Source organism: Polyodon spathula, chromosome 2, assembly GCF_017654505.1.
Source record: "Polyodon spathula isolate WHYD16114869_AA chromosome 2, ASM1765450v1, whole genome shotgun sequence".
Taxonomy (NCBI): Eukaryota; Metazoa; Chordata; class Actinopteri; order Acipenseriformes; family Polyodontidae; genus Polyodon; species Polyodon spathula.
This window is the reverse complement of record NC_054535.1, coordinates 101,517,946-101,530,412: the sequence shown is the minus strand read 5'-3', so window position 1 is coordinate 101,530,412 and position 12,467 is coordinate 101,517,946. Positions and strand designations below refer to the sequence as shown.

The 12,467-nt window shown below is 39.6% G+C and overlaps 1 protein-coding gene across 7 annotated transcripts in view; it reads left to right on the top strand.

Annotated features, from left to right (window-relative positions):
• LOC121305610 (transcription factor TFIIIB component B'' homolog) overlaps window positions 1–11,353 on the top strand; it is a 31,937-nt gene extending 20,584 nt beyond the window's left edge. For 2 of the 7 annotated variants that reach the window (XM_041237328.1, XM_041237303.1), the window contains 24 exons: window positions 41–213; window positions 402–573; window positions 849–1,021; window positions 1,210–1,381; window positions 1,618–1,790; window positions 1,979–2,123; window positions 2,371–2,543; window positions 2,732–2,876; window positions 3,029–3,201; window positions 3,390–3,534; window positions 3,753–3,925; window positions 4,114–4,258; window positions 4,411–4,583; window positions 5,532–5,688; window positions 5,853–6,018; window positions 6,131–6,193; window positions 6,715–6,781; window positions 7,175–7,361; window positions 7,629–7,773; window positions 8,190–8,223; window positions 8,335–8,472; window positions 8,923–9,235; window positions 9,526–9,787; window positions 11,155–11,351. In XM_041237328.1, coding sequence (XP_041093262.1) covers window positions 41–213; window positions 402–573; window positions 849–1,021; window positions 1,210–1,381; window positions 1,618–1,790; window positions 1,979–2,123; window positions 2,371–2,543; window positions 2,732–2,876; window positions 3,029–3,201; window positions 3,390–3,534; window positions 3,753–3,925; window positions 4,114–4,258; window positions 4,411–4,583; window positions 5,532–5,688; window positions 5,853–6,018; window positions 6,131–6,193; window positions 6,715–6,781; window positions 7,175–7,361; window positions 7,629–7,773; window positions 8,190–8,223; window positions 8,335–8,472; window positions 8,923–9,235; window positions 9,526–9,787; window positions 11,155–11,307 — 3,820 coding nt within the window. In that variant the 3' untranslated portion in view covers window positions 11,308–11,351. Of the gene's footprint in view, window positions 1–40; window positions 214–401; window positions 574–848; window positions 1,022–1,209; window positions 1,382–1,617; window positions 1,791–1,978; window positions 2,124–2,370; window positions 2,544–2,731; window positions 2,877–3,028; window positions 3,202–3,389; window positions 3,535–3,752; window positions 3,926–4,113; window positions 4,259–4,410; window positions 4,584–5,531; window positions 5,689–5,852; window positions 6,019–6,130; window positions 6,194–6,714; window positions 6,782–7,174; window positions 7,362–7,628; window positions 7,774–8,189; window positions 8,224–8,334; window positions 8,473–8,922; window positions 9,236–9,525; window positions 9,788–11,154 lie in introns of all 7 variants that reach the window. The other 5 variants (XM_041237317.1, XM_041237308.1, XM_041237324.1 and 2 more) reach the window with 5 other exon arrangements.
• Window positions 11,354–12,467: the final 1,114 nt, after the last annotated feature.

Below are 12,467 nucleotides of genomic sequence, written 5' to 3'. Positions count from 1 at the left end.
TATAAAGATCCACCATGTAATGATGTTTTTGTTTTTGTAGTGTTGTTAATGCACCTGAAGTATCTTGCGGCTCTAAGACACCGAGCCCAAACCAGGAGCGAGGCAGACGAAGCAGGTTCCCAAAGCCTAAACCCAACCTGGGTGGAAAAACAGCACAGCGCAGGAGTCTCGAGACAAAACCCCCCCAGAGTGACTCAGGACAGGACAGCTGTGGTAAGGGCACGTGAGGATGGCAGAGATAATATTACAGTAGCAGCAACAAAACTAGTGTTTCCTTTTTGTTTTGTTGTTGTTGTTTTTTCTTTTAATGAAAGACTAATGGTTGCATCTTATGACTGTTTCCTGTCAAAATACCCTTTAAGAAAAAGATTTGTATTCTGTCACATTGTCTCCACCTTTAGAAGATGCGTCACGGAAGGCTGAGGTGCACTTTGTTCAACAAAAGCCTGCAGAGGAAAAACAGAGTGAAGTTAATAGCTGCAAAGATGAGGGAGTTTCAGAAGAACTGAGGGAGGTCAAGGCATTATCTTTATCATTCTCTGAAGAGGGACTGAGAAAAGATGGCACCGATATGTAAGTTCAAAGGATTCCACCAATATTCACTTTGTTGTTCGGATATATGTCTATCTATCTATCTATCTATCTATCTATCTATCTATCTATCTATCTATCTATCTATCTATCTATATAATCGATCGATAGATAGATAGATAGATAGATAGATAGATAGATAGATAGATAGATAGATAGATAGATAGATAGATAGATATGACAGCTGGCTCTATATATTTATTTATTTATAAAATATGCATGTGTTGCTCTGTTACATATACAACTCTATTTTGTAGTGTTGTTAATGCACCTGAAGCATCTTGCGGCTCTGAGACACCGAGCCCAAACCAGGAGCGAGGCAGACGAAGCAGGTTCCCAAAGCCTAAACCCAACCTGGGCGCAAAAACAGCACAGCGCAGGAATCTCGAGACTAAACCCCTCCCGACTGACTCAGGACAGGACAGCTGTGGTAAGGGCACATGAGGATGGCAGAGATAATATTACAGTAGCAGCAACAAAACTAGTGTTTCCTTTTTGTTTTGTTGTTGTTTTTTTTTCTTTTAATGAAAGACTAATGGTTGCATCTTATGACTGTTTCCTGTCAAAATACCCTTTAAGAAAAAGATTTGTATTCTGTCACATTGTCTCCACCTTTAGAAGATGCGTCACGGAAGGCTGAGGTGCACTTTGTTCAACAAAAGCCTGCAGAGGAAAAACAGAGTGAAGTTAATAGCTGCAAAGATGAGGGAGTTTCAGAAGAACTGAGGGAGGTCAAGGCATTATCTTTATCATTCTCTGAAGAGGGACTGAGAAAAGATGGCACCGATATGTAAGTTCAAAGGATTCCACCAATATTCACTTTGTTGTTCGGATGTATGTCTATCTATCTATCTATCTATCTATCTATATATATAGATAGATAGATAGATAGATAGATAGATAGATAGATAGATAGATAGATAGATAGATAGATAGATAGATATGACAGCTGGCTCTATATATTTATTTATTTATTTATAAAATATGCATGTGTTGCTCTGTTACATATACAACTCTATTTTGTAGTGTTGTTAATGCACCTGAAGCATCTTGCGGCACTGAGACACCGAGCCCAAACCAGGAGCGAGGCAGACGAAGCAGGTTCCCAAAGCCTAAACCCAACCTGGGCGCAAAAACAGCACAGCACAGGAATCTCGAGACTAAACCCCTCCCGACTGACTCAGGACAGGACAGCTGTGGTAAGGGCACATGAGGATGGCAGAGATAATATTACAGTAGCAGCAACAAAACTAGTGTTTCCTTTTTGTTTTGTTGTTGTTTTTTTTTCTTTTAATGAAAGACTAATGGTTGCATCTTATGACTGTTTCCTGTCAAAATACCCTTTAAGAAAAAGATTTGTATTCTGTCACATTGTCTCCACCTTTAGAAGGTGTTCAACAAAAGCCTGCAGAGGAAAAACAGAGTGAAGTTAATAGCTGCAAAGATGAGGGAGTTTCAGAAGAACTGAGGGAGGTCAAGGCATTATCTTTATCATTCTCTGAAGAGGGACTGAGAAAAGATGGCACCGATATGTAAGTTCAAAGGATTCCACCAATATTCACTTTGTTGTTCGGATGTATGTCTATCTATCTATCTATCTATCTATCTATCTATCTATCTATCTATCTATCTATATAATCGATAGATAGATAGATAGATAGATAGATAGATAGATAGATAGATAGATAGATAGATAGATATGACAGCTGGCTCTATATATTTATTTATTTATAAAATATGCATGTGTTGCTCTGTTACATATACAACTCTATTTTGTAGTGTTGTTAATGCACCTGAAGCATCTTGCGGCACTGAGACACCGAGCCCAAACCAGGAGCGAGGCAGACGAAGCAGGTTCCCAAAGCCTAAACCCAACCGGGGCGCAAAAACAGCACAGCACAGGAATCTCGAGACTAAACCCCTCCCGACTGACTCAGGACAGGACAGCTGTGGTAAGGGCACATGAGGATGGCAGAGATAATATTACAGTAGCAGCAACAAAACTAGTGTTTCCTTTTTGTTTTGTTGTTGTTTTTTTTTCTTTTAATGAAAGACTAATGGTTGCATCTTATGACTGTTTCCTGTCAAAATACCCTTTAAGAAAAAGATTTGTATTCTGTCACATTGTCTCCACCTTTAGAAGGTGTTCAACAAAAGCCTGCAGAGGAAAAACAGAGTGAAGTTAATAGCTGCAAAGATGAGGGAGTTTCAGAAGAACTGAGGGAGGTCAAGGCATTATCTTTATCATTCTCTGAAGAGGGACTGAGAAAAGATGGCACTGATATGTAAGTTCAAAGGATTCCACCAATGTTCACTTTGTTGTTTGTATATATAGATAGATAGATAGATAGATCGATATGGCAGCTGTCTCTATATATTTATTTATTTATAAAATATGCATGTGTTGCTCTGTTACATATACAACTCTATTTTGTAGTGTTGTTAATGCACCTGAAGCATCTTGCGGCACTGAGACACCGAGCCCAAACCAGGAGCGAGGCAGACGAAGCAGGTTCCCAAAGCCTAAACCCAACCGGGGCGCAAAAACAGCACAGCACAGGAATCTCGAGACTAAACCCCTCCCGACTGACTCAGGACAGGACAGCTGTGGTAAGGGCACATGAGGATGGCAGAGATAATATTACAGTAGCAGCAACAAAACTAGTGTTTCCTTTTTGTTTTGTTGTTGTTTTTTTTTCTTTTAATGAAAGACTAATGGTTGCATCTTATGACTGTTTCCTGTCAAAATACCCTTTAAGAAAAAGATTTGTATTCTGTCACATTGTCTCCACCTTTAGAAGGTGTTCAACAAAAGCCTGCAGAGGAAAAACAGAGTGAAGTTAATAGCTGCAAAGATGAGGGAGTTTCAGAAGAACTGAGGGAGGTCAAGGCATTATCTTTATCATTCTCTGAAGAGGGACTGAGAAAAGATGGCACCGATATGTAAGTTCAAAGGATTCCACCAATATTCACTTTGTTGTTCGGATGTATATCTATCTATCTATCTATCTATCTATCTATATATAGATAGATAGATAGATAGATAGATAGATAGATAGATAGATAGATAGATAGATAGATATGACAGCTGGCTCTATATATTTATTTATTTATAAAATATGCATGTGTTGCTCTGTTACATATACAACTCTATTTTGTAGTGTTGTTAATGCACCTGAAGCATCTTGCGGCACTGAGACACCGAGCCCAAACCAGGAGCGAGGCAGACGAAGCAGGTTCCCAAAGCCTAAACCCAACCTGGGCGCAAAAACAGCACAGCACAGGAATCTCGAGACTAAACCCCTCCCGACTGACTCAGGACAGGACAGCTGTGGTAAGGGCACATGAGGATGGCAGAGATAATATTACAGTAGCAGCAACAAAACTAGTGTTTCCTTTTTGTTTTGTTGTTGTTTTTTTTTCTTTTAATGAAAGACTAATGGTTGCATCTTATGACTGTTTCCTGTCAAAATACCCTTTAAGAAAAAGATTTGTATTCTGTCACATTGTCTCCACCTTTAGAAGGTGTTCAACAAAAGCCTGCAGAGGAAAAACAGAGTGAAGTTAATAGCTGCAAAGATGAGGGAGTTTCAGAAGAACTGAGGGAGGTCAAGGCATTATCTTTATCATTCTCTGAAGAGGGACTGAGAAAAGATGGCACCGATATGTAAGTTCAAAGGATTCCACCAATATTCACTTTGTTGTTTGTATATATAGATAGATAGATAGATAGATCGATATGGCAGCTGTCTCTATATATTTATTTATTTATAAAATATGCATGTGTTGCTCAGTTACATATACAACTCTATTTTGTAGTGTTGTTAATGCACCTGAAGTATCTTACTGCTCTGAGACACCGAGCCCAAACCAGGAGCGAGGCAGAAGAAGCAGGTTCCCAAAGCCTAAACCCAACCTGGGCACAAAAACAGCACAGCGCAGGAATCTCGAGACTAAACCCGCCCAGAGTGACTCGGGACAGGACAGCTGTGGTAAGGGCAAGTGAGGCCGTGTGCCGTGCTGGATAGTTATGGCATCATGGTGGTCCATATTTTCACACATTTCCCAGAGTGTTTAAGAACATTTGATGTGTTGAAACACAGAATAGTCTCCAAACCTTCTTTAGAAACAGCAGAGAAAAGGTTTCGTGAATATCAAGTCATTTAATTTCATTATAGGTTTTAGGTGAAGCCCAGGTTTTCTGGGTAAGGCCTGATGTTCATTCTTATTTGGGTTACTTTCGAGTAGTTCCAGGTGCACCAGCAGCCTTAACCCTTTGTGGTCCTATGGCGGACCAGGTCCGACATTACAATTTTCCCTTTCCGGTCCGATGCTGGACCCTGTCCGACATCCTCAGAAAGACATCAAGCGCGGGTCTCTAGTCATTTTTTCTCTGGAAAAAGATGAGAAAACCTTTCAATGGCCGAGTGAGACTGATAGAAGCCAAAAAAAAGGAGCAGGTCTGAGCAATACACAGAGGCCCTGCACCACAGACCTAACACAGACTTTAAAAAACAAGATAGCTGCTTCCGCATCCAGCGCACAAAGAACATCAGACATTTGCAGAGCTTTTTGAGTTGTTATAGTAATAAAATAATGACTTGGATCATATTATTGAGGAGTTTGATGATAAAACGAGTGATTTATCAGTATGCACGACTATGAAGAGGTATGTGATAAATACAGCGAACAAGGGGTGGGGTGGGGTGGGGTGGGGTGGGGCTGGAGATGCGGTACTGAGTGTCCTGTTGATATCCAGTGCCTTTTAAGAATGTGTAAAATAAATCGCATGTGTGAAAATAAATTGGACCTGATGCACCTGACAGGTGCTGAATAAACGGACCGCTAAGGGTTAATGTATTTCCAGCAGGGTTCATTATATACAGCTAAGACTCACTGGTGGGTTATTGTGAACTTGTACCTTGTTGTGTCCTCTTCAGGTGATGCATCAAATAGTCCTGCAGTGGACATTGCGCCTCATCATCCTGTAGATGAAAAGAAGTGTGACAGTAGCAGAGATGAAGGCATTGCAGAGAAACTGGGTGACAGGGATTCATCATCCTGTGCAGAAGGACTGAAACAAGATAACACTAACATGTAAGGAAACCGTGACGTTACAGAAGAATATACCAATATTGCCATTCTAAGATTCCAGTCCTTCATGGTTGAACATATGGGTGAAAGAATAACCCCCAGGACTGGGATTAACCTGTTGCATGTTAGTGTTCTCTAAAACACCAATAATATACTGTGTTTTTCAGAAGACCTGCATTGGAAAGTCTCCCTAAACCAACAGATGAGGATGAAAGGGTTGAGAAAAAACCAGCAAAGCCACCACTTCGAAGACCTAAACCTAATCTCAGTGGAAAGCTGAGAATCAGGATCCCTCCAGAGAAGGATGCCTCTACAGCAGCCAGCACTGGAAAGGTGAGCTGAGAGAACGTGTTCTCAGCTTTATAAATGCACGCTGCCAAGGCTTGAGTCTAGACAGCACTGTTCTTTGAAATTATTAGTTTTGTTTGGTTGTTCTGTTTCTTAGGAACAAAATGCCATTCCAGAGGACGGAACGGTTTCAACATTGGATTCTCCTGTATCAAAAAAGGTCAGTGCAATCTTGTTTTTTTTAATAATACATTTCGTAGTGTGTTTTTTTATTTTTTATTTCTGTTTACGGCTGCCTCAATAATTTACTACAGTTCTGATGGAAATGATTACAGTAGCTTTTACCAGCTTGACAAGGTGGTACGTTGGTGACTTTTGCTTTGTAGCTCTTATTCTACCATATACCCTCCGGTATTGTACCACTTATGTGTCATGTGCACAGGTCAGCTTCTTCCATGCTAGATGAAGATGCTAAACCTGTAACTACCTGGAAGACAGACGAGGCTCTGTGCTAAATCCTAAATACTTTTCACACGAGACAAAGCTGCCACCAGGTGGCTCACTGCTATAACTGCTCTGTGTTTAAGGCTCTTAAATGGACCATCAGTGTTCAGAATCAGTAGCCAATGGTCATGCGATGATACAGGTATATGACCTTAACAATCCTCCACTTGCTTATGATCTATAAATTCTGTGTGCATTTGACTGACAAGATAGTTAATGAATGATGGGTCTTTCCAGGCTGAAGTCAGAAGCCCCAAAGCTGATGAAAAACCCAGTACATCAGTTATCTCACAAAACACAGAAGGTATGTTTGTTTTCTACGTTTCATCTGTTATCATCATGTAGGTTTAAACATTTATGTGTACATCCACAGGGGTGAAGATAATACTCCTACTGAATAGCAGTGTAACCGCAGTGTATAGGAAACGAGCTCAGGTGTGTCTTTATTAAACTCTGTAAAACCAGGAATGGATCAGTCTGCATTGCAATGAGAGTCTTATTTCTACCCCTGTATCCATATGGTGGCTTCTGTCATTCAACCTTTTTTGATTCTGTTTTTCAACCCTGTGTTGTGACCAATGTTCACTTCATCAACGGAATCAGTGGCTGAAATATTGGTTCACATAATTGTATAGCAATATAAACCATTAGTAGATTGTGTTTTATAACTTTAATGAATTTTGATTTCATTTTCTAGGGAGCCTTGCAGCAAATGAATTCCCACAGCAAGAACCAACTTTTATACTAACATTGTTTGAAATCCCCCCTTCGTTGCTGGGGGATTACGATGACAGCACCAGTTCTCTGAGCACAGTCTCAGCAGAGCTTCTTTCCTCCCCTGTGTTTGTAGATCATGTGCCTGCAGAACTCCCTGAAACACAGAGGTAAGGGAAAAACTACTACTTTCTTTCTCCTTCTCGCCTTCTGATTGGTGTGGTTAGTTTGGTGGATAAGGTGTTCATAGCTCTTCACTGGGTTTAATATATGGTACCCTATTTAGTTATATATGAAGCTTATATTTAAAGGAATAGTAGGATTGGCCTGCACTGTAGAGATTTGCATAAAGTGGCATACCAGTGGGTTATAATACAGCCGATAAATAGCGCAAACGTGTCCTTCATTATTTTGTGTGTGTGTTTTTCTTCCTCTAGTCTAGTTTCAGAAGCAGTGGAAGTAGAGTCCTACTCAATGTCTGGATGCACTGAGGATGCAGGGATAGTTTCCTTGGATCAGTTTTCACAACCTGTCTACAGGAGTGGTGAAGAGGGAGAATCCAAAGAACTTCCTGCAACTTTGGTATGTCTTCACCAGCACATTAGTACAGTAAGTGCAACCTGCCACGCCCATGTGAAGCTAGGTCTTCAGGATCCCGATTCCTCCACGTGTCACTGTAGAGTCGTGCAGTTGAGCGTGGCCAGTGTCGTTTTTAAGATGCTTGTTGTTTAGCATTTGCTTCAAGTTGCTATTCTCAAGCTATGCTTCAGTCCTTGAGAGAGTAAACGGGCGGTGCTCCTGGTCCTACAAAAACGTAAATCACGTAAAACATGAAACTGAACCGCACATGACAGCACAGTTGACCAGCCGAGGTGATCCTGCATGAGGTTTGGCCAAGACAGGTCCAATGTGTGATGAGTTGCATGCTCCTGAGCAGAAAGTAAAATTATAAAGTCTTGGAAATACTTGTTTTTGACATTGACTCTTTGTTTTGACAGGCACATGTAAAAGATCTCACAACAGACTTGGGTGGTAAGTGTTTTATTTATTTATTGAACACATTTTGTTTGTTCCATATAGGTATGAACTGTATTACAAAATATTTGGTAAACATATTGTATATGTAAAAAACCCTTTTTCTAGAGGAGGAATACGTGAGCATTACCTTGGAGCCAGTGGAGGATTTCCCAGCAGCTGCTGAAGCTGACAGTGCTGAGACGAGCAACGGTGCCGCTCAGCAATCCAGGCAAAAGAACAAACCACCAGGGAGGCCAAGAAGAGGTGTGCTATGCTGTAGTGTTTACAGATTTTGCCCCACTCCACTTGTAGATATACTTGCATGTATAGGTAGTAAATGACAAGGTATTTGCATACCTTTGTTTTAGTACAATACAGTTCTCTGTTGAAATGGGGTGGGTTCTCTTTCACTACCCTCATATCATATCACATTGTACCGTTTTTTTACCCTTATACCTTTTTTCTTTTCTTTATTAAAGAGAAACTTTTGAGTTTTTGATATGTGATGCACAACCATATTTAATTTTCTTAACTCATTTTTATTACCAGTGTTATCTAATTTAAAAAATAAATAAATAGTGCCACGTTGTTTTAACATCTGGACAGATCAATAATGCACATTCCGCTTACATTGTGCACCCAGGGATTCATTGTTTTTCTTCACAAACTAATTTCTACTGTAGTTGTGTAATTAGTGAATTATCTGCATTTCAGGAAAGCTGCAGGTGAAACCCAACACCTCGAAGAAGCAGCCTCCAGTGAGCACTGGGGCTCGTGGGGCTTTGAAGGTCATGCACATAGAACCACAAGAGCGCCCCCTGTCAGCAGAGACTGCCAGCTGTACACCTCTTCCACAACCTTCAGAGGAGCATTCTACACAAGAGGAGTGTAGCCAGCGTGAAGGAGAAGAGGCCAGCAATAGCAGTGTGAAAGCCACAGAACCAAGCACTGAAAACATTGGTGCAGGAGAGCACCTGACTCTCAGCACAGCAAACACTCTACCTCCTTCTGTAAACCCATTAATAAGGTATGACTGTCAAGCATAGTTGTCATGAACCGCAGGAGTATTGAATAGAGGAGCGTTGCTTTATATGCCTGTCCGGTATATAGTGGAGGTGGACAGTACATCTAGATGTATTCGTATGCTTGCTGTAGTGCCTGTATAGGGAATAGCCACTGATGGTTTACCATTTGCTATTGTGCATTTCATCATTATTTTGACAGGACAATAATAAACACATTCTTAATAACTGTTCGGATTGCTTGCAACCGCATTGGAAGTTGCTGAATGTGTCCATTTTTTTTCCCCTCTCTCAGGCCTGGACGGAAACCCAAAGGGTTTTTATCTTTCATTTCCCAGAAGAGTAGCTCTGATAATTCCCCTAAGCCTCACCGGACAACATCCCAGAAACCACAGATTAGTACCACTGGATTAGATAGAAAAAGGACAGCTACTGGCCCTGCAGTGGATCTCTCATCAGAGTCCTCCGCAGGGAGCCCACCTTCAGCAGGAATGCGATTGTGTGCGTCCCGCAGCAGCACTCCAGTGGCAGAGCGAGTCGGCACTGCATCATCTCAAGTAAGTGTGACAGTTTGCATTGGCAGCGCACACAGATATATCCATCAGACTCGGGGTAGTCGCCCTCCAGTCCTGGAAGGCCATTCCACTGCAGGTAAATAAGGGGAGCGCTCTATTACTGGAGGATGCATTCGTTTGCCTTCCTCATCTTGCAAATTGAAATCTCAGGCGTGGCCCTTTACAGCTGTATAAACTAGATTAGTAGATTTAATTGCACTGCTGAGATGATTTGATTTATTTGTCCGAGACAACATACAATTATAGCATTAATGCCATGCAAACATGACATAAGATCTGTCTAATCGGTAATTTTAGTCGATAGTCCCCAGACAGGCATTGATTTTTATTTCTAAAACAGTACAGTGTCTAGCTTCAACGAAACCATATTACATACAGTGCATCAAGTGCATACAACACATAATGGCATAAAGTGTATAACGTGCATCCAGTTTGCAAAGTACAAATGCAGCTAGTCTAATCAACACCCATACTGTGCAATAAAAGGTAACTGCATATAGAACAATCATATGTATTCTGAAATCTATTTCTGTGCTTATTACTTACTTAAGCCCCTTTCACACTGGCACTCCTAAACGGGTTCTGGCTACCTGGGTCACAATCCCGCATAGTGTGAAACCTCTTACCTGTCTCTCACCCAGGTCAACCCTGCTTTATGAAAAGCAGTGTGAAATCGCGTTGCTGACCCCGGGTCTCGACACGGGGAGAGCATGCCAGTGTGAAAGGGGCTTTAGTGATTGTTAATGCTTAACAAAAGCTATATAAAATCCTCTTTTATTTAAAAATTTCCACCAGAGGTTATACTTTGATTACATACCTGATCTGTGACATTTTAATTGGTCAATTTAATAATCGAGGGATTGTCTAAAGAGCTGTCCTGCTTACACTGCTGGACCGCAACCCTGCAACAGGTGCTACTGAAGGATGGTATGCAGTCCAAACAATAAACTTTTTAATAATTATATTGCACACATTTATTGTTGTTGGAGTTACATTTTTTTTTTTTTATTAAAATTGTGTAATTTTATTTTTATTTTTTTCAATTTTGAATTCATGAATGGGATTTACAAAATTTCTGCAGCTTTTTTTTTTTTTTTTTAACTTATATTTTTTTTTTTACTTAAGTTTTCACATCCATGTAGTTTACCCCTGGGATGGGGGTGGGGTGGGGTTTTAAATGGAAAGTGGGGTGGAGGGGGGTTTTAAATGGAAAGTGAAAAGAAAATTGCTGGTGTTCTAAACTCTGGAACGTTTTGAAAGTGTGATGATGCTGGAATTTTTTTTATGTATTTCCATTGTAGTATCATTGTCATGTTTTGTCTTTTTTTTTTTTTTTCATTTTATCCTAGTTAATACATTTTCCCATGATGGAAAGCTGCTCCTCAGAGTCTAACATAGAGGAGGTCTTCTGTACCAAGAACTCTGCCGTAGACAAAGAGCCAACCAGCATTTCACAGTACTTCTTTAGTGACATCTTCACAGAGGTGGACGACACAGATTGATGATGTGAATCGTTATTGATACTGTGACCTGGTTGGAATATATATATATATATATATATATATATATATATATATATATATATATATATATATATATATATATATATATATTTTTTTTTTTTTTTGGTTAGTCTTCCAGTCTATGATCGGTTACATTGATTAGTCACATCTGTTGGCTAGTGATATGAAGTTGTGTTGCAAGACAATTACAAGTAATACAAAGCTTTACTCGGTATGGGTTATACAGAGAGCTTGGGAGAGCGTTATCTATTGAGAGTGGCTTATGCGCAGAAAGCAGAGATTAGAGATTCACACAGCAGCAATTGTAACGGTGGATTCATTGATATTGAACGTCGCTTTTTATAGATTCTCACCATGCATTCAAATTTCAACTGATAGTTTTCTTCTCTGTAAATAAAAAAATGAAACAAAAGCCCTTGTTTAATTGATTATCATTTTGCAATATTTATTTAATTAAACTGTATAAAAAAAATTATATATGTAATGCAAAAAGAGAATTATGAGTTCCGGAATCTATCAAGCTAATTATTTGATGTAGTTCACCAGATATTTCTTTATTAAAAATAGCAACTCCATTAGCCGAATTATATTTGCATTAGTACAGCAAAATATCTTGCCCATTACCATCCTAATGCATTAAAAAGTATTTTGCTCCATGTAAATATGATCCTGCAATCACAGAACATTTCTACACAGCACTATAAAAGCTGCTTTTCAAAAAAAAGGCGTCTGGGAACTTTACCAAAAACATTGAAACTTTATCCATATCTAAACATGATCGCTAATGAAAGGACTCGCTGGGTTAGAATGAGAGAGATATTAAGGAATTCGAAGCATAGTCCACTGTGCTTAAAACAATGATTAAATAAAGTATTCAAATGACTCTATGGACTTCAAAGTGAATGAATAGTACCGATGCAGAAAGATACTTGATAGTCTTTGTCATGTCCCTTGTTAGGTTTGTTTGTTTAAGGTGACTTGCAGCTGTCTTTATTGTAGTACATGTTGTAAATACTGTGTAAATATGTTTTCTTAATTTATTTTATATTTAACACTTCATTAAGAGTATTGACTTAAAAACAGCACTTCACATGGTTGAAAGCTGTCTGCCGGTTATTCACATGCTGAATCACATGCGA